The sequence below is a fragment of the Melospiza melodia genome, chromosome 8 (assembly GCF_035770615.1).
Source record: "Melospiza melodia melodia isolate bMelMel2 chromosome 8, bMelMel2.pri, whole genome shotgun sequence".
Taxonomy (NCBI): Eukaryota; Metazoa; Chordata; class Aves; order Passeriformes; family Passerellidae; genus Melospiza; species Melospiza melodia.
In genome coordinates, this window is record NC_086201.1 from 15815243 (window position 1) to 15839873 (window position 24631).

The 24631-nt window shown below is 63.5% G+C and overlaps 3 protein-coding genes across 9 annotated transcripts; 1 reads left to right on the forward strand and 2 right to left on the reverse strand.

Annotated features, from left to right (window-relative positions):
• Positions 1-779: 779 nt before the first annotated feature.
• Positions 780-6201, forward strand: DNAJB2 (DnaJ heat shock protein family (Hsp40) member B2). Of its 5 annotated transcripts, none has more exons than XM_063161946.1 (10): positions 1110-1176; positions 1707-1795; positions 2875-2984; positions 3411-3464; positions 3611-3727; positions 3904-3993; positions 4117-4222; positions 4353-4423; positions 4658-4879; positions 5814-6201. In XM_063161946.1, exons 2-10 carry the CDS (start codon positions 1731-1733, stop codon positions 5822-5824), a joined length of 846 nt encoding a protein of 281 aa, XP_063018016.1. In that variant the 5' UTR covers positions 1110-1176; positions 1707-1730; the 3' UTR covers positions 5825-6201. The 5 variants fall into 5 exon arrangements, with proteins under 5 accessions (XP_063018013.1, XP_063018012.1, XP_063018016.1 ...); XM_063161945.1 differs by having other exon boundaries at positions 1112-1176; positions 3608-3727; XM_063161943.1 differs by lacking the exons at positions 1110-1176; positions 5814-6201 and adding an exon at positions 780-854 and having other exon boundaries at positions 3608-3727; positions 4658-5807.
• A 167-nt stretch (positions 6202-6368) lies between these two features.
• On the reverse strand, positions 6369-17926 carry PTPRN (protein tyrosine phosphatase receptor type N). 2 transcript variants are annotated; one of them, XM_063161941.1, is made up of 23 exons: positions 17798-17926; positions 16095-16145; positions 15795-15908; positions 15454-15559; positions 15134-15332; positions 14652-14976; positions 14326-14442; positions 14174-14208; positions 13767-14053; positions 13221-13307; positions 13022-13101; positions 12744-12808; positions 10262-10474; positions 9908-10117; positions 9670-9817; positions 9432-9505; positions 9062-9139; positions 8810-8929; positions 8532-8698; positions 7406-7459; positions 7230-7294; positions 7068-7141; positions 6369-6967 (listed from the first exon to the last, which is right to left on the reverse strand). In XM_063161941.1, the coding sequence occupies exons 1-23, from the start codon at positions 17892-17894 to the stop codon at positions 6896-6898; spliced, it is 2838 nt and encodes a 945-aa protein (XP_063018011.1). In that variant the 5' UTR covers positions 17895-17926; the 3' UTR covers positions 6369-6895. The 2 variants fall into 2 exon arrangements, with proteins under 2 accessions (XP_063018011.1, XP_063018009.1); XM_063161939.1 differs by having other exon boundaries at positions 14129-14208.
• A 786-nt stretch (positions 17927-18712) lies between these two features.
• Positions 18713-23829, reverse strand: DNPEP (aspartyl aminopeptidase). 2 transcript variants are annotated; one of them, XM_063161947.1, is made up of 15 exons: positions 23797-23829; positions 23591-23666; positions 23427-23515; positions 23240-23353; positions 22791-22916; positions 22523-22653; positions 22079-22163; positions 21546-21653; positions 21230-21307; positions 20816-20899; positions 20369-20529; positions 20183-20222; positions 19749-19850; positions 19224-19391; positions 18713-18828 (listed from the first exon to the last, which is right to left on the reverse strand). In XM_063161947.1, exons 1-15 carry the CDS (start codon positions 23800-23802, stop codon positions 18778-18780), a joined length of 1419 nt encoding a protein of 472 aa, XP_063018017.1. In that variant the 5' UTR covers positions 23803-23829; the 3' UTR covers positions 18713-18777. The 2 variants fall into 2 exon arrangements, 1 of the variants encoding a protein (XP_063018017.1); XR_010028551.1 differs by lacking the exon at positions 18713-18828 and having other exon boundaries at positions 19252-19391; positions 19498-19850.
• Between the last annotated feature and the right edge of the window lie 802 nt (positions 23830-24631).

The window sequence follows — 24631 nt, forward strand, 5'->3', positions numbered from 1 at the left end:
CTCTCTGCTTCTCCCATCCAGGCCACAAGAGGGAATCATAAATCCCCGTGGCGAGGACACATTCAGAGGTGCAGCTGACCGAGACCGCCCAGGACCCTGAGAATGGGTGAGCACAGCTCCTCTGCAGCAGCTGTCCGGGCAGGGGCCGTGAGCGAGAAAAGCCAACAACGCAGCTCCCCGTGCATTCTACGGGGCCCGGCCACCCTGGTGCGCGGGTGGCCTGCAGCTCCGGGCTGCCGGTGCCACAGCGGTGCCACAGCGGTGCCAGCCGGCCCGGGCTGCGGGCAGAGAGCTGTGCCCGCCACTCCGGCAAGCTGCGCCCCGTCACGTCCCCCGCCCCGACAAAGCGCTGAGTCACCTCGGCTGTCCCCCCCGGCCGGCTCCTCCTTGCCGGCGGGACCGGCCGGGCAGCTGACTCGGCGGGCAGCCAGCGGCACGCGGCGCCGGGCGCTGCCCCGGGCTGCAGCCGTGCCCCGGCGCGGTGCGCTGTCAGCACCGGCACCGGCGGGACAGGCCGCTGCCACCGCACCTTGCTGGCGCTGTCCGGGGCCCAGCGCGGCCCTGGGAGCGGAGGAGCCGGCGGGGACGGAGACCGGGACGAGGCCAGACCGGGGCTGAGGGAGCTGAGGGGGGCTCGACCGGCGCAGCGGCCGCGCTACCGGCCCGCACGCGCCTCCCATTACGTCACCCGGCGAACGGCGAGGGCGTGACGTCAGGGCCCGCGGTTGGCTGCGGCCGCCGCCCGTCACGCAGCGGAGCCGCCTCCAGGCCCGCGGTGGCCCGGGCGCGGGGGACGCGCGACACCGGCCGCGGGCGGCCCGGGCGGGCGGGGAGGGCTCTGCGGCGGCGCTCAGGTGGGCCCCGGGCCGGGACGGGGGGAGCGGGGCGCAAGCGGCCACCGGGGAGAGGCGGCCCGTGGCGCACGGGGGGAGCGGGGCCGGCGCCGTCCCTTGCCGTGCTGCCACCACCGCCCCTCCCGGTGCCCCAGATCCGCTGGCCGCGGCCCAGGGCCGCCCGCCGGTGGCGGCGGGGCGGGGTGCGGAAACTTCCAGCAGCGGCGGGTGGCCCCGGCAGCGCCGTGTTTACGGCCGGGCCGGGGGGCGGGCCCAGTGCCGCGGCGGTGCCGGTGCCTGCGCCAGCACCGCCCTCCCGTCAGCTGGGACTCACGGGCCGGGGGCGAGTACCGGGGGCGGGACGGTACCGCGGGGGGTCGCGGGGGGCTGCAGCGGCCGCATTCTGCTCCTGTCCCCCACCCGGAGCGGGCCGGCCGGTGGAAGTGTCCCGGCGTGCCCGGGGACGGTTCCCGCTGAGCCCTTAATCCGCTCCAGCCGCTAAGCACCTTAGCGGGCTGCGGCCTCCCGCCGCCCCCCGCCCCGCCACTGAGCCCCGGGGGAGCGGGCAGGGAGCGGCACCGGCAGCGGAGACCCTTCCCCCGTTCTCCCCGCCTGGGCAAGCCGGGGTGACCCGGCGGGACGGCGGTGCGTCAGCAGCAAAGGGTCGCCGGCCGGGGCTGTCGGTGCTCCCGGGGGGCCGAGGGGCAGGCAGGGTGCTGGGGAGCTGGGCATGGCTTGTGGCACTGATTGGTCTCGGGAGGCAGGGTGGTGGCCGGGGCGCTAGAGAGGGTGAGCAGCCTGCCCTTGCTGTCCCACACCCAGCACTACCGGGCTGTGCCTGTGGATTCCTGACTTTGCCTTCTCCCCCTGCAGTGACCCCGTGGGACAGCTCACGTCATGGTCGACTACTACGAAGCGCTGGGGGTGAGCCGCAATGCCTCTGCCGAGGACATCAAGAAGGCGTAAGTGTGTGGCAGTGTGCCTCTGCCTGCGGGGCAGAGTCCCCCGAGCACCCCCACCTGGTGCCAGCAAGGCAGGGGCTCCCTTCGGGGCAGTGGGGACAGGGCCCAGCTCCAGAGGTGACAATTCAGCCTTTGTTTCCTTTGTATGGATGCCAGAGCGGGGTTGGGCTTTGCTGCCATACAAAGACATCTTTTGGTGGGGTTTGGTTCCTCTGTCCCTGCTGTTAGCCTGGGGCTGGAGGCAAGTCTTGGTGGTGTTTGGAGGCTCCCCTTTCTCTCTCTCTCTCTGCCAGAGGGTGCAGGGATGGCAGATAGTTGGGGCACAGGGACTCAGCTGGCATCAAAGTCAGGGGACTGGAGGTCACAGAGTGAAGAGCAGTCCCCTTTTAGGGATGTGGGCAGGTGGGTGCTGTGCCTCAGGTACTGCTGGGGAGCTGACAGAGCCTCCTGAGTGTCTGCAACTCCTGCCTGGTGCCCTGCCCAGGTGCTGCTGCTCTCACTGGGGTGAGGCATCGCCTGAGGGGAATGCCAGCAGATTGCTGGCTTGCCAACAGGTGGCAGAGGTCCCCGTGGGGGGCTTCCCGATGGGGAGTGGGAGAAGCTGAGAAGCATGGGTTAACCCTAGCTAGCTGCAGTGGGGAGGAGAGAGCTGCTGGCGCTCTCCTGGCCCCAGGCGGCCCCTAGCAAGCCCTGGTCCATGCACACTCTCAGTGGAGCCCATGAAGGCTCCAGAACAAACCTGTGACCATTGTCCAGAGCCATTGATGAGGGAAGCTGAGGTGGACACACGTTGCTCCGCTGTGGTTGTGCTGCAGTTCTGGGGTAATTTCTGGTTTGTTTGTTTAGTCTGTGTGTGTTGGTGTGTGTATGCATAAACATGTACATCTATCTATATGTGTGTATATATATTCATATATGAAAACACATACTGTTGGGAGGAAGAACTAGTCCAGGAGCTCCTGTTCAGTGCCTGAGGCTGTAGGGTGCTGGGGGAAGCAGCTTGGGGTGCCCCTGCCCAGGCTAGGAGGTGCATGCTCAGGTGGGGGTTGCTGCGTGCCCATCACTGGCCCTGTGTGCAGGTACAGGAAGGCTGCTCTGAAATGGCACCCGGACAAGAACCCAGACAACAAGGAGTATGCTGAGCAGAGGTTCAAGGAGATCGCCGAGGCGTATGAAGTACTGTCGGACAGTAAGAGACCACAGTGATGTCTTGTGTGTGTGTGTGTGTGTGTGTCTGCCCTTGGGACTGTTCACACTGGCATGTCCTGCTCCTGGGCTCGCCCAGGCTGCATCCCTGGCTGTCTCCAGGAGGCAGTGGTCCCTAGAGCTTTACCACACAGCTTTTGGGGCTTGGTTACTTCTTCACATGTCTCCCAAAACAGCCTTGGGAGAGATGCTGAGCTGTTGACATCCACAATGGGCTCTCCCCAGTGGGCCTGAAGCTTTTGCATTCTTGCCCAGTGGTCTTACTTGGTTTTGAGTTCAGTGCTGGAGCTTGTGCCAACCACCTCCTCTTGCTCCCTGCTGTTCTGTACCTCCCTTGGTTGGGAGAAGTGTCAGTGCTCCTGTCCCCACCTGGCAGGCAGCTTCCCCACAGCCCCCTTTCTTCTTGCAGAGCAGAAGCGTGACATCTACGACCGCTATGGCAAGGATGGACTCATGGGAGCAGGTGAGCAGGGCCCTGGGGGTGAGTGCAGCTCTGGATACATCCCTGCCTGTAGACCCAGGGTGGCTCAGTGCCACCAGGGCTCCCCACCCTTCAGGGGAGATTTCACCCAGTGCTCCATTTAACACTTAGTGTCTTCTCTCCAGCAGGAGCAGGCAGCTCCAGGGCCAGTGCAGGGGCCCCCGAATTCACCTTCACCTTCCGCAGTGCTCACGATGTCTTCCGGGAGTTCTTTGGCGGACGAGACCCCTTTGCTGAATTCTTTGGTGTGTGTGGGGCAGGGGAGGCTGGCTCTTGGGCATCTGTGTGTCTGTGGGGCAGCTGCTGAGCCTGGGCATAGAGCTCATGGCTGACCCTGGCAGAGGATTCCTATGTCAGTGCTCTGCTTCTGGTTCACCAAGCTGATGGGGTAATGCTGATGGGGGGGATCCCTGCCTTTCAGATGACATGATGCCCTTCTCTGAACTGCGAGGACCTGGCCCCCGGCACCATGGGGGAGGCCACTTCTTTTCCCCCTTCCCAGGATCCTCAGGTAGGAGATGCTGCCATTCCTCCCAGCAGGGGAGTCCCAGAGCACCATGTTCCCCTGCACAGAGTCTGTCCCCTGCCCTCCTGCCGCCCACCCTGACACCAACCTTGTTGTTCCCCTCTCTAGATTTCTTCGCCTCATCCTTCAGCTCTGGTCCAGACGCAGGACTGGGCTTCCGCTCTGTTTCCACCTCCACCACCTTTGTTAACGGCAGGCGTATCACCACCAAGAGGTGAGGGCAGTGCCAGCCCACCTTGCTCCCACAGACTTCCCTCCATCAGCCGGCCTCTGACCCTGCAGCTTCCTGCTGTGCTGCATGGGCTGCATGGCCCTTGACCGTCCATCTGTCTGTCTGTCTCCAGGATTGTTGAGAACGGGCGGGAGCGGGTGGAAGTGGAGGAGGATGGGCAGCTGAAGTCGATCCACATCGATGGTGAGAAGGGGCACTGCAGACTGAGTTACTGAGTTGTTGAGGTCTTCACCCTTTCCCTTTGGGATGTCTGGGAGATGCTGCATCTGGGCTTTGTTTTGGACTGAGCCTTGGTTGGCCCTGGTTTGGAGCTCTGCACTGAAGGATTGGTGGGGTGGGTTGGAGGTGCCAGGGCCCCACTCCATCTTTGGAGAACTGGAGTGGATGAGTCCCCCAGCCCTGCCCCTGTCCCCACAGGTGTTCCTGATGACATGGCGCTGGGGCTGGAGCTGAGCCGGCGGGAGCAGCACGCCTTCCCCAGGCCACGGCCCCCCTCCCCGCCAGCACCGGCCCCCCGCCAGACCTCGAGCTCCTCACCTGTCTGCCTCTACACGGACAGCGAGGATGAGGATGAGGACTTGCAGCTGGCCATGGCCTACAGCCTCTCTGAGATGGAAGCTGCGGGGCACCACCAAGCAGGTGGGCACAGCCCCGGCTCCCTGTCGGCACCGGGGGGCAGCCACAGCAGCCCGTCCTCCGCCCGCAGAGCCCGCGGTGCCCGGGGGGGGCTGGAGCAGGAGCCACGGGGGGCCAGCAGTTCTGCTGCAGTGGGGCACGAACCTGCCCCCCGAGTGAAGCTGTGGCACTGCCCCCTGCTCTGAGCGTGAGACAGGGAGAGGAAAGCAGGGCTGGAGTCTCACTGCTCGGAACTCAGCTCCTGCCTCCCCTAGCAAGGGAGGGGGTCTCTTCTGCCCTCCTGCCTCCTTGCTCAGGTGAGCGGATGGCTAGGGGCATCCCAGCGTTGGAGGCTCCCAGACTTGGAGGTAGTGGCTTGAAGAGGAGCCCCCTTGATGGGGTCCCAGGAAGAGGGGCAGCTTCCTGCCCTGTCTGCTGGAAGTGTGGGGGGCCCATGGGCAGGCATGCTCTGGCTGTGCCCACCCCTCTCTCCCTGCCAGCCCTGCAGGCAGGCAGGGTGTCCAGCGGGTGCCTCCCTGGCTGCAGCCTGCCCCTGCCCAGGCTGCAGGGAGTGCTGAGTTGAGCTCCCCTCCTTGCAAGGAGGGCTGTGCACATAGCCTCTGCTTGGTGCCTTGTGTCTTGTCTCTTCCCTCTGGATGCTGTTGCTCCTGCCTGTACTCCCTGCTCCTCTGTCTCCTTGCAGACTCTGCCTGGTCACTCCCTTCTGTATGCCTTGCACACCCTCCAGGGCACCGTTCCCTCCTTGCTTCCCACAGCAGCAGTGACCCTCCGTGCTGTTCACAAGTGTTCCTTCCCTCTTCATTGCCCGTAGTTCTGCCTTGGCTGTCTTCCTCCTCCGCCTGGGACCTTCCTCCCTCCTTCCCTGCCTCTCCCCAGCCCTTGGCCGAGGAGGATTTCACAGGTGCTGTTGTGTACCCCCCTCCGCTTGTCTCCCCAGGTGTGTTCTGAGGCTGCTGCGCCCAGGGACCGCGCACGCCCACTGGCCCACGAAGGTTCTCCCAGCCAGGACTCCGCTTTCTCCCTGCACGGCCACCCCCTGCCACCCCCTTCCCCAGCACCCTCTGGCTCCGTGGGATGCGGTGAGGGGGGGCACGACAGGGCTTGTGGCCGAGCAATCCCGGGGCTGGGGGGAGAGGCCCCGGGCACCGCAGGGTGGTGGAGAGGGTGGTGACGGGGGTTGCTGTAGATTAGGCTGCTGGCTGTATGCAGCGAGGGGCAGCATGGCTGGGCTCAGCCAGCAGGGCTGGGCTCTGCCCCCCTCCTCGCTGTAGCCCCCCTCTCTACCCCCCTTCTGCTAACAGCTGTCAATAAACCTGTTTGCAGTAGCTTCTGCCTGTGGGGTGTTTCTGGGCTGGGGATGCAGGGTTCTCATCTTTGCCTGCAGGTGAGCCGTGCTTGTCTGGCAGTTGCAGAGTGCAGGGATAGAGGTGGATGAACGTCCCATTTCCTCCCTGTGCCATCCCAATACACACAGTCAGAGGCCAGGCCTGGCTGCAGCTGCACGAAGGTGACACACGAACTTTATTCACATCAAGATACAAAATTATAGTTCTCTAGAAATTTTTCTTCTGCTTGAGTGACTGGGCAGGGAGCACACAAAGGGGACCTGGAGTGGGGCTGGGCCAGGCCCCCCTGCACCCCATGCTCCCCCCAACTGTGGAGGACCCCTGGTCCCACTTCTACCCCCCACATGGGTACAGGAAGAGGGCTAACAGAACTGACAGGCTGGGGAGTCTCCCTGTCAGTTCCCAGCAGCACCACCTGGTGTCCCCCTCCACAGGGCATAAGGGCCACCAAGCCCTGTCCCCTGTGAGGTGACAGTGGGTGTGATGGGGTTCCTGCACACAGAGGGCCTGAGGTCAGTGTCCTTGGGGAGATGGGAAGGGGTGCCTGGGGGCAGGGGGAGCAGAGCCAGAAGCACAGACACCATTTTGCAGGGAGAGCAGCCCAGAGGCCAGTGAGGAGAGTGCGAAGCGCAGGGCAGGGAGCAGACAGGAGGGGAGGGAGGGCTCCTTGCCATCACTGCGGCAGTGCCTTCAGGATGGCGTTCACTTCCTCGGCCACAGCTGTCAGTGCAAACTCAAACTGGTCCTGCAGGAGCACAGCAGGAGACGTGAGGGTCCCTGCCACCTCAGCCCCAGGGGTTATGTATGCTGATGTACAGGGAGAGGATCCCCAGTTTGGGGCGTACCTTGGTCTGCACCATACCGGGCCGCTGATCTCGGATGTGCTCCAGCGTAGCAGCTATGTCTATCTCCTTCACCCCTGGGGCAGAGGGAGAGAGGGGTGCTAGGAGGGGAGTTCACAGGCCAGGCTCAGGGAGAGGGCAGAAATGGTGCTTCCCCGCACCTACCTTTGGCCATTCGGTTCAGGACCATGTCGACAAGGATGTACGTCCCAGTCCTGCCTGCGCCGTCACTGCAAAACACAGATGCTTGGTCCAGGGGAGCTGGTTGCAGTGGGACTGGTCCTGGGCAGCAGGTCCCAGCCTTCAGTCACCCCCAAATGCCCCTCCATCCCCTGCAGTACCTGCAGTGCACGATAATAGGGCAGGAGCGACCCCGGTAGCACTTGTTCACCTTCCTGCAAGGATAAGAGGGAACAGGTCAGTGCCCTGCTGTGCCCGGGTCAAGGCTGTGCTAGGTGTCCCTTGCTGTGCTCGGTGGGGCAGGGCAGCAGCACACCATGATGTGGCCCTGGGGGTCCCGCTCATGGCTCCTCCTGCCTCCACAATGGTGCTGGACATGGGATGGGGACCACGAGTGGAAAGTGGGCAGGGAAAGGAGTTGAGTTCCTCGGGTGCCAGCCTGGGGAGGGGAGCAGTGGCAGGACCCCCGGGAGCGGCTCTGGTCCGGTGGGGTGTGAGGCTGGGCCAGGCGCCGCTGGGGCTCCTGGCATGCTCCATGCAGCAGGCACGGCTGCCAACGATCACTTTTGTGACTATGCAACTGGAGCCAGATTACTAGCTGCAAATCACAAAAATGACGCCGGCAGCTGCGAGAGAGAGACAGAGACAGACAGAGAGAGAGAGAGAGAGAGCGTGAGCGGGACTGAGAGGAGGGCGACATGCTCAGAGACACCCCCTCTGCCCTAGGCTAGGTCTCTTGCCCCACACAACCCAGGGACAGTGAGCAGCCTGTGCCTGCCAAGAGCCCACCACCACCAGGGACCTAAAGACTTGGGCAGGCAAGTCTCCTGGGAGCAGTCCCAGTCCTGCAGCCCTTGCCCTGGGCTAGCTAGGGATCCACCACTGGCTATAGAGCATTGGGAGCAATGGGTCACAGCCAGTTTAAGGCTGGCTCTGGGGATTTCTTGCACCCATGGCTGGGGAAGGTGCCAGTCAATGCTGCCCTCCATGCCAGCTCAGGGGAAGAGCACTTTTCCTACCCTCCCTGTAAAGGCTGGAGAGCCCTGGCAATGTCAGCCAGAGGTTTCTTACCCACCAAACTCTGTTGAGCCTCATCCCAAGTTGGCCAAAACCTATATTTTCTGCTCCCCCCTCCATCCATGGCAGCTCCTAGTCCTGCACCTGGTCCATGCCACGGCCCCGATCCCCATCACCGTGGCAGCGATGTCCTCACCTGGCCCATCAGTGCCTGCATTTGGGATCACGCCGGCTCCCCAAGGGCTGGCACGGTGCCAGGTGGGCGCTCACCTGCGGAAGTCGAGGAGGGGCCGGGTGGTGGTGGGGATGCCCTCCGCCGGCCAGCTGAGGAAGTGGAACTGCGTCAGGGTGCGGGTCTCCTGCGACTGCACGTTCTTCAGGTAGAAGCTGCGCACCAGGAAATCCTCGCACCAGATGTGCTCTGACACCAGGTTCACCTGCCAAGCGAGGCAGAGCTTGAGCATCAGTGCCAGGCAAGTGCTGCACTGACGCTCAGGGGGACGGGGACCGGAGGATGCTCCATGCCCCAGGCCGCCTGCCGCACTTGCCTCGTAAATGTGGTAAAGGGAGGAGCCTTCATCTGGCCAGTAGCGGTCACACTGCTTGACACTGTCCTCGGCCAGGGGGCTCAGCATGACAATGACAGTGCAGCCATGTTCCCACACCATCTGTGGGCAAGGCAAGGGGGTTTCACTGCTGGGGGACAGTCCAGGGGGGAGGGCAGTAAAGCCCCTGTGACCCAGTTTGTGGGCAGCACACAAAGGGACCCCGATGTGCTGGCACAGCTGTGTGACACTCACCTGCCAGAAGTCAGCAATGGTGTGGGACAGCGGCCCCTGCGTGGCAATGTACGCTGGCATCCGTGGGTCATGCTCAATCTGGAGCAGGAAAGGGGGTATCACACTTCATGCTCTTCAGCCAAGGGCTGGTGACACTTGAAGGAGTAGAGAAATACTCCAGGGGTGATAGGAAGGCTGGGAAGGGAGATTCAGGTGCCCCAGCCAGGATGAAAATAGGATTTAACAATTGTTTGAGGAATGGGGCAGGCACAAAGCTCCCATCTATAGCCCTGAGGGATGTAACTTCAGTCCAGCTCCATCCCAGAGTGAAAACCTCACCTGGGCTGGACATATCAAGGAGCAGGGTGGCAGGGCAGGAGTGATCACTCACGATTGGACTGGCATTGATGAAGTCACTGCGGGATGGGTTGCTCTCGGCTTTCAGCTTGATCCTCACGTGATCATCTAGGGAACAGGCCAGGAGACTTGGTGAGTGGCTAGAGGAGCTGCAGGCACACTAATGCTGCAACCAGCCACGGCCCTGAGCGTCCCCATGCCCCACGCCCTGCTCCAGCAGGACAGCTGCTGCCTGGGGCTGATCCCTGTGGCAGGGTGGCTGGGATGCTCACAGGGCACATAGTCAGGATTGCGGTTCTTCTTCAGGTTGGCTTCACTCTGGGCGATGGAGCAGACGCTGGGCTCAGCTTGGTAGGCACAGAGCGCCTGCCACTCCTTGGCCAGCCGGTCCCGGTTGCGGAGGTGGTCCTCCATGTAGGCCTGGGGCAGAGGGTGGGAGTCAGCCCAGCAGCAGAGGGGCAGAGGCAGGGCTGGGGAGGGGGCCGGCTCCCTCCCTCCAGGCTGGCTCACCAGGATCATGTGTCCAGTGGAGATGTCCATGTTGGACTGGACAGGCTCCTCGCACCAGGAGGGCGTGCTGCTGTGGGAGCTGGGGCTGGGCTGCGGGGCGTCGCTGAACTGGGACGAGACACTGCTCACCCTTGAGGTCTCTGCTGGTGCTGCCGGAGCATCAGCGCGGCCAAAGAGAGACTTGGCGGCCATGTGCTGGCGGCACAGCTCCTGGGAAGGCAGCGAGAGCCCTGTCCCTCGGCCACTGTGCCACCACAGGGCAGCTCCGTGCACCCTGAGCGATGCTGACACGCGGCAGCGACGCATCCCGCGGGGTCCTGCATCCCGGGGGTCCCGCACCCCCCAGGGCCCTACCTGGTACTCGAAGGTGGTGTCAGCAGCACCCTCGGGCCCCAGGGCAGCCAGGCGCTCCTTCTCCCGCTGCTTGGCGTGGCGCCGGAGGCAGAGGGCGGCGGACACGGCGATGGCAAGGACTGCCACGCAGGCCAGGGCGATGAAGGTCAGCAGCACCGAGTGGAAGCCGTCCCCAAAGCGGGACGGGCGCGAGTAGGCAGCAGCCTCATTGCGCTGGGGACCAAGCCAAGGGTTAGTTAGTGTGGGGCTGGGGGACAGAGACCCTATTCTGCGGCACATCTGGGGTTGCTGGGGGTTAAAACAGAGCAAGGGTTCTTCCTTCCCCTTCCTGAGGGTGCTGATTCTCCCAGCACCCTCAGCAGGGGCAGAGCTGGTGTCACTGGGGTGAGGCAGAGTGCACCCATCTCTGTGTCACATGGGGAACAGCTACAGTGGTCTCCCTGGAGCTGCAGGAGCTTAGCCAAGCCCAGGCAGCAGTGACTTCTGCCTCCAGCACTCAGGGCTGCTGCCGGAGGCAAACCCAGCCTGGACCGCCCTTCTACAAGGCAGGCAATAGCCCTTTAGTACTCTGGTTCCATGACCACCTTCTGCCCAGCTGGAGATCAACAAGGGCTGAATTCAGGAGTTAATGGTGTAGGAGAGGCAACTGCAGCACTGACTGTGCCACTCCCAGGGACTTGTCCAACTGAGGCTGCCTGTCCCCTGCAGCCACTGCTCCACAGCAGGGCCCTGAGGGAGGCAGGGTGGGCAATATGCCAGCACTGCTGGTACCATCCCAGCTGTAGCAGCCAGGGGACAAGTTCTCCCTGTTGCCCTCATTTGTTTGGACACAGAGCAGCCCCTGCCACCTTGCTGGTAGTGTCTCTAGGGCTCCTTCCCTGTGTCTGTGGGAGACACCCCAACCCATGCCAGCCCCGTGCTGGCACAGGATGTTGCTCAGGCCTTGCTGGACAAGACGTTCCTGTCAATGCCATGACTGCCTAGGTCCAGCTAGGGCAGCACAGGGATCCTGGGCCATCACCAATTCAAACCTCCTGTGCCCAATGAGCTGCCAGAGCCCTGCATTACCTCACTGCCACGGCCTCCCATTGGCTGTGAGCCTGATGAGGTTACCGAGGGAACACTGCACCATCATCAACTACATCATCATCATCTTCGTCATCGCCTGGGGATGTCCCCAGCCTGGGTGTCCCTGCAGCCACTGCCCCCCAGCACCCAGCTGCCATCAGGGTGCAGCCAGTCCTGCAGCCAGGGCACCCAGCAGCCCCAGCACCTCCCAGCAGCCCTGCAGCCCCCGGAGGTGTCAGCAGAGCCAGAGGGGACAGAAGGGATTTCTCTCCCAAGGCCTGCCCAGGCCCTGCTGTCTCCCTGCCTCCCTACATCCCTCTTCCTCAAATCTTGCACCACCCCCACCAAGTCCAGAGCCGGGAGGGAATGAAGGAAAAGCACAAGCTGGTTAGAACTGGGAAGGTCAGTGCAAAAGGGGGTTTGCAAAGCTGCCTCAGCTTCCTCTGAGCTCCATCTTTATAATCTCTGACATCTATCCCAGTTCCTGCCACCTGCCTCATCAAAAGGCATTGCCATGGACACACTCTGCATATTGCTGATAGACACAGGTTGCCTCAGTGGCCAGGCCACCCCTTCTTCATGGCCTCCTGCAAAGTTCCCCCTTCTTTCCCTCCTTCCTTCCTCCCTGCTCACAACTACAGACACATGACAAGAAGTGAGAAATGGGGACACTGAGCTGGGGATGTGCTACACCATTTTTCCTCCTCAGGCTGCAAACACAGGAGCCAGGCTTGGTCCTTGTCTCCAGCCCCTGTATCCTGCCCCAGGAGACTGTTCCTGTGGTTCCTCAGAGGAGCATGGGGAGGGGGAACCCCTCTCCAAACAGATGGCTCCTGTTCCATCCCTGCCTCCAGCTGCTTTGCCATTCTCTGGGGACATTATGGCATTTTGCCTGCCTAGCTATGGTTTGTGGGGTGCCCTGGGAACATCCCAGTGCTCGGGCGCCCAGGCCACAGCTGAGATGGGTGTGCAGGCTGGAGGGAGGCAAGGGTGAGGATGAGCCTTGAGGGATACAGCCTGCACCCCTCTGGTCTTGGGGGGAAGAAAAGCCTATGGGAATCCCTCTCAAACCACCTTTAAACACTGTGGAGCTTCTGTTTTGGAAGGAGTTGAGAGCCTCGGGCAGGATGGGGCTGCCAGGCAGTGGAGGGGGATGATGGACAGACAGGAGTGGAGCAGTCTCCAACAGGAGTCCTCCAACACAGGACTGGAGTCTATCTCCAGCACAGCATCCCAAACACTGCCCAGTCTCCTCTACTCTCCAGCTGCCCCACAGAGTGGCAGGGACAACTCACTCACAAAGGCCCCTGTACCCCAGGGCTGGGGGCCCCTGGCTCGTACCCAGTGGCAGCATCCCCACTGCCCTACCCCTGCCCCCCTCAGCCCCAGGGATGGAATCCTTGCTCACTCCTACCTCTCCCACTCCTGTTTGCACAATCTTGAGGCCCAGCTCGTGCTCCAGCTCTCCCTTCACTTGCTCTGTGGACAGGGAGGAGATGGTCAGAGGCATGCTCCCCTCCACACGAGAGCCCCCAGAAACAGAGCCAGGGGATAGCTCTGACAGCTGCCCCTGCTGCAGCCAAGGCAGGGGGATGGACAGCAGGAGCCCTCGCTCCCTGGTGCCTGGGAAGGGCACCCCACAGCTGGGAGGGGGAGAGAGGAACGAGATCAGGGGGATGCTGCCCAGCTCACCAGTCTGGCTGGCCACATCTGCCAGGGAGAAGTTCTGGGGGTTCTGTCGGATGCGGAAGGTAAGGGCAGGACCCACAACGCTGCCAGGGACAGGGAGAGAGTGTGAGAGCTCTCAGAGTGTGAGAGCTGGAAATGCAGACCCCCTACCCACCCTCGCCACAGCCCAGTCCCTCCTGTCCCCGTGGCACCAGGACCTCACCTGATGTTGATGAAGCTGGCGGTGGAGAGGTGGAGGTGCTTGGCCAGGAGCTCCAGCAGCTGCACGCCAGCAGCCAGCCCCAGGGGCCTGTGGGGACAGTGTCACAGTGAGGAGGGGGGGGCAGGGGTGAGGGGACAGCCCTGTGCTCCCCACAGTCAGGGAGCAGGGACAGGCAGGCTCAGGGAGTCCCACGCACACAGCAGGTGTCAGGTTGGGCAGGAGGTGACACTGTGGTGATTTTGTGGGTGGGGGTGAGCTGACCCCCCCTTGCACACGAGTGTGCAGAGACATTCGCGCACACACACTCCCAGCCTTCCATCCTGCAACAGCGAGCTCTGGCCTTGCTGTGGGCTGGGAAAGGAAGGCTTTGGGGTGGAACAAGGGCTGTGGGTAGAGAATGGATCAGTGGGAGCTGACCCCATAGAAACCTGGCCCTACCAAAGAACCAACAGGTTCGGCCAAGCATGTGAAGCTGTGATAGCTGTTGGTGGGGAGATACAGACCCTTGACACATGCAGACCCCCTTGCATGACCCCCAGCTCTCACTTCTGGTCTGTGATGATGTAGCCATACTCGTCTAGCGGCCGCACGCCCTGCTGTGCCCCACTGTCCTTCATCTCTGTGTAGCTCTTCTTCTCCACCACAATGTTCTTCCCGGGGCTGAGCGCATCCCCACTGTGTCCCTGCTGTGGCTCAGCCCGGGGAGCTGGTGAGGGTGCTGCCCTGCCCTTCGTTCCATCCCCTGGGGAGCTGCTGGCTGGGATTTTGGGGGTTGGCACTGCAGAAGAAGGGGGCACTGGCTCCTCTCCATGCTGCATGTTCCCCTCCATCACCTGAAGGGAGAAAAAAGGAGAAGCTGGAATCTCTGAGGAGAGCCTTGGGGAAATGTCTCCTCCCCCTCATCCCACCTGTGCCATGGCACCTCCTCCAGCATCACCCTGCTGCAAACCCACCCGTTTTGCTGTGGGCACTTCAGGGCCAGCAACACCTGGAAAGGAGAGAGACAGAGATCCTGCAGCACCCACCCCAAAAGGCAACACTCCCTACCCTGAAACAGGGCATCTGCTGCCAGCCCCTGCTTGTCCCATCCCTGCACCCAGCTCACCAGAGCTCTGGAGCAGCTGGAGGAGGCTGGATAGGCTGCTTATCTGCTGGGGACTCAGTTCTGGCAGTCCCAGGCCATAGCTGGCCAGGAGAGAAGCCAGTCTCTTCAGGGCAGCATCTGCAAGAGGACATAGCATCAGGTTGGGTGCTCTGCATCTGCAGGGAGACCAGGGGCCAGGGATGAAGCAGATGGAGCAGGTGGGGTTGCAGGGACATTCTGCCCATGGGCATAAACCCAAAGAGGAGGGAAAGTGTGAGCCACGAGGAACTCGTGGCTGTGGGCACAGGACAGGGACAAGGGTTGTGCCTGGCTGGAGAACAAGGTACCCGTCTGTGCAGAGGGTGGCTGGGCAGCCAGGGGTGCTTGCTGCTCCCTCTCCTCTATGTTTCTGTAGTCACTGGGGAGCCGCAAGCTGTGCTGGAGCCTGGTGCCGGCAGGGTCTGGGCGGCCAGCTTTCTCTCTGGGCAGGGAAAGCATGCCCAAGTCCTGGAAAAGATGCCCCCCATCCACTCCTGGCTGCCCGCCATAGGAGGGCACAGGGCCAGCCCCAAAGAGGGTCTGGGCAGGGACCCGGCCCAGCAGCGAGGAGGTGTCAGAGCTCTGCCTGGCCGAGCCGCTGGGATGCTGGTGAGCACCATCCTGATAGCCGAACTGCAACCAAAACACACGGCAAACCCCACAGGTCCCCTGTCACCCCGCGGTGGAGGCAGGGGGTACCCCAGCACCTGCAGGAAAGTGCTGGGAGTGCAGCAGCTCCCTGCCAATCTCTACGTTTCTGCCCAGGAGAAGGCGCTCACCCCCAGCTTACCTTGTGGTAGGAGTAGGGATTGAGCAGAGCCTCCTCGTAGGCCAGCTGGGGTGGGGAGGGCAGCAGGACGTGCTCCAGGTACCGCTGCACCAGCGGGGAAAGCAGCAGCGCTGGGGGCTGCTCCAGATGCTGAGCTGCGGGCAGGCCGGGGTCCGGGGCCAGCGGGGCTCGCCGGGGCTCGCTGCGGAGAGGCAGGAACCTCGAAGGCAAACAGCGCTGGGGTAACTCACCGGGTAAAGGGGCACGTCCCTCCCCTATCCCCCCCGATCTGGGGAACAAAGCCCTCGCTGCTCCATTGAGCTCTGCCGGCGCTCTCCTACCTGTCCCTGGCCACCGGCTCCAGCGAGGGTGGCAGGCGGAGGCGGGGGATGCGCTCCATCTCCTGAGAGATCACATACTGGGTGATGCCGTCCTGCCACGACAGCCCTGCCATGGGAGGAGGCTGTGAGACATGGAGGCAGCCTGGGGACCGTGGTGTGAGTGCAGGGGATGCCGTCCTGGTATTCTGACCCTGTGTCCCATGGCCGGGGTTTGACCCCACGCCTCCTCAGCCCACCCTGGGCCAGCAGGACCACAGACAGCTCTAGTGCCAATAGGAAATTCCACCCGACATCCCCTCCCTGCAGGATCCCAGGGACTTCCCCCACGCTCCCCCGCTCACCTTGTGCCATGAGATGCCGCAAGACATCCTGCAGGCGCTGGAGCACGGGAGATGTGACCTGAAAGTAGGGTCTGTCCTGCACGGAGCCCACCTGGCATTGCCCAAACAGCCCATCTGCCAGAGAAGGAAGAGAGCGGGACCGGCTGAACAAACACCCCGATGTGAGGCTCTCCAGGCACAGCCCCACCTTCCTCCTGCCATGCCTCCTTGCACTGCACCCTAGGCACCCCTGCATCCCTGTACCCTTCACACACACGTGGGAAGGGAGAGGGGATCCCTGCACCCCTGCTCGCCACTTACCCTGCACACACACCTCCTGCGGGGAGCACAGCCTTCGGTCAAACAGGCAGCCTGGGACAGACAGACAGACAGACCCGTCAGCACAGCATTCAAGGGGGACTCCAATGGAATCTGCTCATCACCAGCTGCTCGGGGGATCCCTACGCTCCGGAAAAGCAGCACAGGAACGCAATGTGGCGATGGTGGGAGGGGACACAGCTTTGTAGCCCATGGCAGAGGCTCGGTGCCAGTCTGTTCTGCCCCTCAGAGACAAGATGGGGGCTGTGTAGAAAGTATGCCCTTGGCTCTGGAGAGTGGGGAAGGCCTGGAGTTTTTTTGGGGTGATGGCAGTTAGGAAGATAAGACTGAGGCAGCAGAGACCCGCAAAACCACATCTGCTGCCCTCCTACATGTGGTACTACGAGGAAGGGATGCAACCCAGTGACACGGGAATCCACTCTCCCTGCGAGGCGGACCCCAAAGCACGGATGTAGTGCTCTTGGGGGTGTGCGGTGTGTACCTCTCCAATCCCTTCGGCGGGCAGCACTTGGGCAGGGGGCGGCTTCCCCCTTCCTCTCCCCCCCCGTTTCGGTCCAAGACCGTCAGCAGCGAGACGGCAGCAGGCGATGACTCAGCCCCGGATGGCAAGGAATGAACGAGAAAACAACCGGGGGGAGGGGAGGGAGGGGCCCGTCAAGCCCGCCGCGGGGGAAGGGGGCTAGTGGGGATGAGGGTCCTCGGAACCCCGGCACCCCCGGCCGGCGTCCCCCGGGGCGGAGGCCTTGCCTGTGCGGGGCACGGGACCCACGGCCGGGGGAGACCCCGGGGACGGCGGCAGCGGGGCCGAGCAGGGCGGCAGGGCCGGCGCTGTCCGCGGTGCTGAAGCGGCGCCGCGTTCTCCCGCCGAGACGCCGCGCTCCGCCGGGAGGGGCGGTGGCCCCTGCTCCGGGAGGCTCCCCCGGCCAGGGGAGTGCTCGGCCGCAGCCGTCACGGCACCGGCACCGTTCCCTGCTTGCTCCCGGGGGCAGCGGACCCCGCGGTCCAGCCGGATCCACCCCGGCACTCCCGGGCCGCTGGAGGACGAGGGGCGCAGCAGCCTCGGGCGCCCGGTAGTGAGTCAGCGGAGCCCGGGCCGTGCCGTGCCGTGCCGGTGGGCTGCAGCCCTGCTATCGACAGCGACACTCGGGTCCCCGAAAGCTCCAAGCACGGCCCACACGGACCGACCTGGAGAAGAGCGGGTGCAACGGCCCGGGCGGCCGCACTTAGAGGCGGAGGGCGGCTAAAGGGCGGCACGGTCTCGGAGCAAGCCACGCTCAGGGCCGCTGGCCCGGGCTCCCCATCCCTGCGGCAGCCCCGGCACCGGCTTTGGCCCGGGCATGAGCAATCACCGTTCTGCTCCCGTCCCGTAGCTGCTGGCTCTCGGGCCCGGCGGGACGGCACCTCTACAGCCGGCGGGGTGCCCCGGGTTTAGCACACCCACCGGCCCGGCAGTCCCGGGAGAGCGGCGCCCCCGGTGCCAATGGCGCACCCGCGGTGCCGGTCCCGGGCCGCCCGGTCCCGCTATCCGCCAGGGGCCGGCGTCACCGCTGCACGCCGTGACAGCACCCTACAGCGGCGGCGACGGCACCGGCCGCGGACTCCCAGCCCCGCCACTCCCCGGGAATCTCCTTCCGGCCCTCGCGCAGCCCGGGGCAAAGCCGCCCTGCCCGGGGTCGCGGTCTCACCGTGTGCGGCGGTGGCGGCGGCGGCGCCGTCACGCAGCTGCCCGCGGCCGGCCAGGAGGAGGAGGCAGAGGAGCGCCCGGAGGAGCCGCCGCCCCATGCTCCGCTCACGGCCGCACCATGGCGCACCCGCCGGCCGCGCCCCCGCCGCCGCCGCCAACCCGCGCCCCGCCGCGCCGCGCGCCCCGCCCGCCGCCACCGCCCCGCCAATGCCGCGCTGCGCGCTGCCGCGGCGCCCCGCCCCCCTACGCAGCGGCCAATCAGAAACCCGCGCGGCTGCCCTCAGCGCCGCGCTCACGCCCCGCGCTGTCCGGCGGGGCCAATCACACCTCGCTCCGGGGAGAGGCGGCCGAGCGCCCCGCCAATCGCCGCGTCCCCGGGGGCGAGCCACGCCTCCCCGGGGGTGTGCCACAGCGCCAGAAGAGCCCCCGCCAATCAGCGCCCGCCCCTTCCCTGCCCCGCGGCCACACTGGCTCCCGCCTGGGACACGCCCCTGAGAGCCGCCCAATGAGCGGCGAGCGCGGAGCCGCACCCTCGTGCCCCGCCCGGCGGCACCGCCCGGGCATCGGCCGCGGGCAGAAGGCAGCCCCCGGCCCGGGCAGGGACCCCCTGTACCGGCCCCGGCGAGCAGCTCCGGGTCTGGCGCCGGCAGATCCGTGCGCACACGGCCGCAGGCTCGTTCCTGGGGAAAGGGGCGGCCCCAGCGATGCACCAGACCGGACATCCTCCCACCAGCTCTCCCTGAGTAAAAGCTGAGCCCTGTCCTCCGGCCCCTTAGCTGGGACCCCCAACACCCCTTGACAAGGGATTGTGGATGAGCCTTGCTCGCGGTTCCAGAGGAGAGCACAGGTGCGAGTGATGGGAGTCCCCAGGGGGAGCCACATACGTCAGCCCCAGCCACAGTCATGGACCACTCGCTGGTGAGACAGAAATGCTTTAATGGCCCCAGGACTAAACCCACTGCTACGCCCTCCCCACCATGTTCAGTCGACCACCAGGCTGCTGCTGACCGTCGGCAGGAGCTCGAAGAAGCCCTGGAAGAAGAGAGGCTGTCAGGGTGGGCTGAGCAAGGCGGTGCAGGGTGGGGGGACAGGCAGTGGGGGCAGGCAGCATCTCCCAGTCACAGCGTCACAGCAGGCAGCTACTTGCAGAGAGCAGGACCACGTCGCCATAGTAACTCATCGCTGACTCAAGGCTAGCACCAGTTGCCATAGGAACTACTTAGGGATGGCAGTCACTGGGGAAGGCTGGGATGAGAGGGGGCACCTCCGGAAGCAGCCAGTACCTGAGCTGCTCCAGAGAGCTGGGGAGCTCTGTGGGATGGCTGGGTTCAGCCCCAAAGCAGGGATTGGTTGGGGACATGGGGATGTGGGAGATGTAGAGGAGCAGGGAGTGAACTTTAGCGCAGGATGGGGGACACAGGGCTCACCTTGAAGAGGGTGATGCTCTGAAGCACCCCCGAGGTGCAGCACATCTCCCGGATGGAGTGCATGGCCAGCTGGGGGCAGCCAATGTCCAGCACACGCAGCCCCAGGCGGGAGGCCAGGATGGGGCCGATGGTGGTGCCGCAGGGTGTGTCGTTGCGCACCATGAACTCCTGCATGGGGGCAAGACCTCAGCAGCTCCACACGCTACCCCATGGCCTCCCACATGGGCCCTCAGCCCTGAAGGGAGGTGACCTGGGGCAGGGAAGCAGCACCAACCCATGCCAGGGTTCAAAGAACGCTCCAGAGATAGGACACGCTCAGGCCAGGCTCCATTCTGCTCACCAGCCTGCTCCCTGAGGCAGTCCTGGGGCTGGAGCCTCACAGCAACAGGCAGCACAGAGACCCCAGTGGGGTCAGACATGGTAACAGGGGTGGAGCTTGGGCACAGGCCCCCTCTGATGAACCCAGGGGCAGGGCTGCAGCCCAAACTCCTGATGTTCAAGGAGGGCTCACCCAGTCCGGCTCACCTGCAGAGGGACACCCACGCGGGCAGCAATGTCCCGGATCACAGCTTCAGTGACAGCTGTGGAGGCGTAGCGCTGGTTGCTGTTCACCTTGATGACAGGGCCCTGCACAAAGGAAGGCAGGCCTGTGATGGGACCCAGGAACAGTCAGTGGCCCTGGAAACACCCATGCCCAGGCAATGCCCAACATATCATGCATTCTCCCTTTCCTGGGTGAGCCCATGGGGATGGGGACAGTGTTTCCATGGGGACAGCCCCAGCTCAGAGCAGGGAGGAGCTCTATGGACAAGACTGGGATCCCAAGTGATTAACATCAGACATGTGGCATAGTCAAATCCCATTGCAGGATAAATGTTTTCCATTTGAATGCTGGGCAGCAGCACTGCAGGACAGACAGACAGCAACCATCCTAGAGCCAAGCAGAGGGCTGCCCTCACCTTGTGGAAGGCTGGACGATGATTCTCCTCATGCTTGTCCCTGCAAAAGAGAAGTGTTTCACACTCTTACTCATACCCTGCTGCAACAAGGACTGTCCTGTCTGTACCACCTGGGGAGTGATGGGGATACATCCCACAGGTGGCAGGGCAGGCTGTCAGGCCTGTGGCACGGCTCAGACTACTCACACATAATTGGGGTGCACAGCATGGGCCATATCAGCACTGATCATGTAGGACTTGGCCACTGCCTCCTCGAAGGCTGTCAGGTTGTGCGGCGACGCAGAGATCCGGCGCAGCACCAGCTCCGTTAGCAAGGACTCTGCACCCTGTGCACTCTCTGACCCTACCTGCCAAGGATCACCATCAGCACAAGCCTCCAGCACCACAGGGGCCACAGGAGTGACAGGCTGCTCCCTAAGGCCAGCCAAGCAGCTTCCTGCCACACCAGCGCTTCCCACCCCTGCCTGGGCCATGCTCCACGTGGCTGTAAGCAAATCCCTGCTTCCTCCACTGGGCTGTGGGATCTCTCTCCTGCTAGGATGCTCTCTCCAATGCTAGGCATGGCTGGGGAAGAGCAGAGAACATGGAGCACCTTCTGGTGCCAGCCACCCCATGGCTGTGCCCCTCGCTCACCTCCTCGTTGTCATAGAGCGCGATGAGACGCACATTGGGCTCCTCGGAGAGGGACGAGGGTGCTGCACACGAGTCAATCAAGGCCTGCAGGATTAGGGGGGAATGGACACCAGCATGAGTGCCACTCCATCCTGGGAATCTCAGGACTGAGCCATCAGGAAATCTCCCAGGAGAGTCCAAAGCATGGAGGAAGGATTTGTGGGCACACACATTGCCCAGCGACAGCAAGAGTCACCCCTGGGAGCTGCTGGGAATCCCACACACCCAGCAAAGGGGGCACCCAACCCCAGGTCCTCCAACAATCTAGACCCATTCCATGAGAACACAACTCCCTGCAGAGCCTTTGGCCAGCCCAAAGCTGAGCTGGGGTGCACGGGGGCCACGCTGCAGTCTCCAGGTTGTTTGCCCTCTCACCTGCAAGGCGCAGTAGCAGCTGTGCAGGTTGTCCAGACGTGGGGAGAAGATGAACTCATCGAAGGCACCACCCAGCGTCTGCAGAGAGCCAAGAGGAGTGGGGCACAAGCTCTGGGTCACCAAAAAGTACCTGCCACTGGATTCCCATTCTGGTACCCTTATCTCTGCCCCTCAGGAGCAGCTCCCTCTAGTTCCATTCAGCTCCCAGCCTGGCATGCCCCAGGCAAAGGACATGCAGCAGGTAACACGGTAAGACCTGTGTAGTGCCAGCCTGCAGGCTGTGTGCAGACAGACGGAGGTTCCTGCCCTTACTCACCGCTGGCTGTGTATCTGCCAGGCATAGCTCCATCTCCACAATCTGCTCTGGTTTCACCCCCAGCTGGGGGCAGATCAGGGAAAGCAGAACAGGGCTGTGCCGCTCTGTCTGGGAAGAAAGCAGAGATGTGGGCAGGGCAGGCAGTGGATGGCAGGAGAAACTCCTGGTTCCTTTTGCAAAGCTGTCCCTGATCCTGCTTATGTTGGCAAAGTCCTCTCTCCTACTAACATCTCCCATGTTCAAGCCCCCACCTCAGCCAGGACAGCTCTATGCCCCTGTGCTAGCCCCCCTCCCTGCCCTGCCCTCCCTCCCCAGGGAGATGCACCCTTCCACACTGGCTGCAGGCAAGGGTGAGAAGAGAGAGATGGCTGAACAGATGTGCTGTGTGCACAACTGTTGGGCAGAGTGGAAGGTTACCAGCAGTCCACAGGGAGAAGGGGAACCTGGTGGCAGGCCCCTGAGGACTCAAAATCAAAGGTGGCAAGTATGAGGTCCTTGCAAGTGTCCCTGCTGATCCCTGGCACACAGCTCACCTGGGACGCAGCACTGCAAGGTGTGGACTCCATAAGCACCTCCTTTTCCAGCTCCTCCTGCACTGCAGTGGCCAGAATGGGAACCCTGTGGGGGTCAGCAACATTAGCTCCCAGAGCTTTGCTCACCTCACCTGCTTGGGTCACACACTGCCAACCCTTCCTGGTGTGTTTGCCTTGCTCCTCCAGGGAATGACTGATATGCCAAATGGAAGAAGAATGCACATTTTAAATACAAATCTATTGTGCCACCTCAGGACACTCCAGTGTCCTTTCCCAAATGCTTGGAAGCATCTCCTGGAAGTACTCTGTGGGGCTAAAAGCCACTGCAGATCTCCCCACTGCAATGAGTGGCTGCCAAAGGGAGAGCTAAGGTGGGGCTTTGCTCTAGCTGGGTCCCAGCCCTCCCAAGGGCTGGCCAGGAGTCGGGGCTGAGCCAGGCCTTACAGGTGGTGCTCGGTGTTGGGCCCAAAGCTCTCATTGATGCTGCGCTGCAGATGGATGGCCAGGTGAGGAATGCGGAGGATGGGCCGCTCCACACGTACCAGGCGCTGCTCCAGGCGCCCCGTGGCTTGGTCCTGAAACACAAGGAGGCCTTCTGGGGCCAGGCTGCAGAGCTGAGAGGCTGCAGCAGGTCCCACTCTGCGTGGGGGTCAGTGACCCAGTGCCAGAGACACACAGCTATCCAACCATGCGTGCCCTAAATCAGACTCACCTTTATGATCACCCTCCCGGCCACGGTGAGGTCACGGTCGAACCAGGTGTTCCAGATGCCCCCTCCATAGGTCTCCACTCCGACTTGCACTATGCCCACCTGTCCCCGCTTTGAGCGACGCTTCACCTGGGCAGCAGCAGAGGTGTCACTGCTGGCACCATGAAGCGCTGGGGAACGGGCAGCTGGTGGGAACTGGGCAGCTCATGCCCAGAGCCTCACTGCTGATGCTGCCAGCACAGAGTGCTGTGAGGGGTTTTTCAGGACCAGGGACACAGAGGAGACAGCAGCAGGCAGAGCAATGCAGGGGCTGCTTTGGATGACATATTTGGAAGGTGCAGGGACCCAACAATGATGCTGCAGGGCACAGGGGTAGTCAGGATAGTTTCTGCTTGGGGCATGAAACTGGAGGAACCCAGAGAAAGACTCAGCAGCCAGCCGGGGGACCTTACCCTGAGGCAGGGGCTGTCGGTGTGGGCTCCTAGCAGGCTGAACCCATTCCCGGGCTGGAACTGGCCGCCGACGGCAAAGGCGATGAGGGTGGAGTAGTTCCTGGTGATGAAGTACTGGAGGCAGAGGGGCAGAGGTGAGATGCCCCGTCCACCCCGGCTCCCGCTGCCCCGTCCCAGCCGGGCCCACCTTCTGCGCCGGCAGCACGTCCCAGTGCTCCGTCTCCTTCAGCTCCTGGAAGCCGGCCTGCAGTAGCCGGCTGCGGCATTCGGCCACCACTGAGGGGAAAAGAGCCGTCAGGGCCGCCCGCGGGAAGAGGAACAGGGCCGGGGAGGGGAGCGGGCGGGGCTCACCGTGGTACGGAGACGGACTGCGGTTCACGAACTTCACCAGTTCCTGCGCCGCCGCCTTCGAGCCCTGCGCCGCCGCCTGTGGGCACCGCCGTCACCGCACATTACCGGCAAAACCCCGCCCCGGGCCGGGACCCCCGCGGGACCGGGGACCCCGTCCCGGGCGGCACCGACCCGACCCCGTCCCGCGCCCGCCGCCCGCCCGCTACCTGCATGGCCGCCACCGCCCCGCGCCGGCCCGAACAGCGCCCCCTGCTGGCCTGGAGGAACGCGCGGCCTGCGCCCGGACTCCGAACTCTGCACCCTGCAATCCCCGCCCCGCAATCCGCGCCCTGAACCCGGCAATCCACACCCTGCGCCCTATAATCCACACCCCGCAATCCGCGCCCTGAACCCGGCAATCCACACCCTGCGCCCTGTAATCCACACCCCGCAATCCGCGCCCTGAACCCGGCAATCCACACCCTGCGCCCTGTAATCCACACCCCGCAATCCACACTCTGCACCCTGCAATCCGCAACCTGAACCCTGCAATCCACACCCTGAACCCCGCAATCTGCACCCAGCCCTGCACCCCGCAATCCACAGCCCGCAATCGGCAATGTGCATCCTGCGCCCCGCGATCCACACCCTGCACCTCCCACACTGTACTCCCTGCCATGCACTTTGCACTCTCAGCCTGCACCCCTCACCCCGTACTCTGGCCCAGGCCAGGCAAACACAGAGCCTGACAAGGCTGGGGTACAGCTGAATTAAGGGTGGGTGGAAGAGGGACACAGCCAGGAGGGACTGGGATGGGAATCAAGGGGCAGGGACAGGCTCCACAAAGATGGTCACCCATCCTGCCCCACTGTGCCACAGTTGTAGTGCTAACTGGGGGAGCAGGGACTGCCCCAGAATGGGGTTGGCCTGCCTGCAGAGGGGTGCAGGTGCAGAGGAAAACACACTCACTCTAAGGCTAGGTATATTTGGAGTGGGGTGGGTCACAGCCAAGCTGCAGCCCCCCATCCTGCACTGCCTTGGCACTGCCTGGCCCCCACATGA

Coding starts and splice junctions, on each gene's coding strand:
- DNAJB2 (XM_063161943.1), top strand. CDS start 1,731: ATGGTCGACTACTACGAAGCGCTGGGGGTGAGCCGCAATGCCTCTGCC. Junction 2,985..3,410: donor GTATGAAGTACTGTCGGACA/GTAAGAGACCAC, acceptor TTCTTCTTGCAG/AGCAGAAGCGTGACATCTAC. Junction 4,424..4,657: donor GAAGTCGATCCACATCGATG/GTGAGAAGGGGC, acceptor CTGTCCCCACAG/GTGTTCCTGATGACATGGCG.
- PTPRN (XM_063161939.1), bottom strand. CDS start 17,894: ATGGGGCGGCGGCTCCTCCGGGCGCTCCTCTGCCTCCTCCTCCTGGCC. Junction 9,818..9,907: donor CCACTGGACACATGATCCTG/GTGAGCCAGCCT, acceptor CCTCTGCCCCAG/GCCTACATGGAGGACCACCT. Junction 8,930..9,061: donor CCATTGCTGACTTCTGGCAG/GTGAGTGTCACA, acceptor CCTTGCCCACAG/ATGGTGTGGGAACATGGCTG.
- DNPEP (XM_063161947.1), bottom strand. Junction 23,516..23,590: donor CAGTCCGTCTCCGTACCACG/GTGAGCCCCGCC, acceptor TTTTCCCCTCAG/TGGTGGCCGAATGCCGCAGC. Junction 18,829..19,223: donor AGAGCATCACCCTCTTCAAG/GTGAGCCCTGTG, acceptor CTCTTCTTCCAG/GGCTTCTTCGAGCTCCTGCC.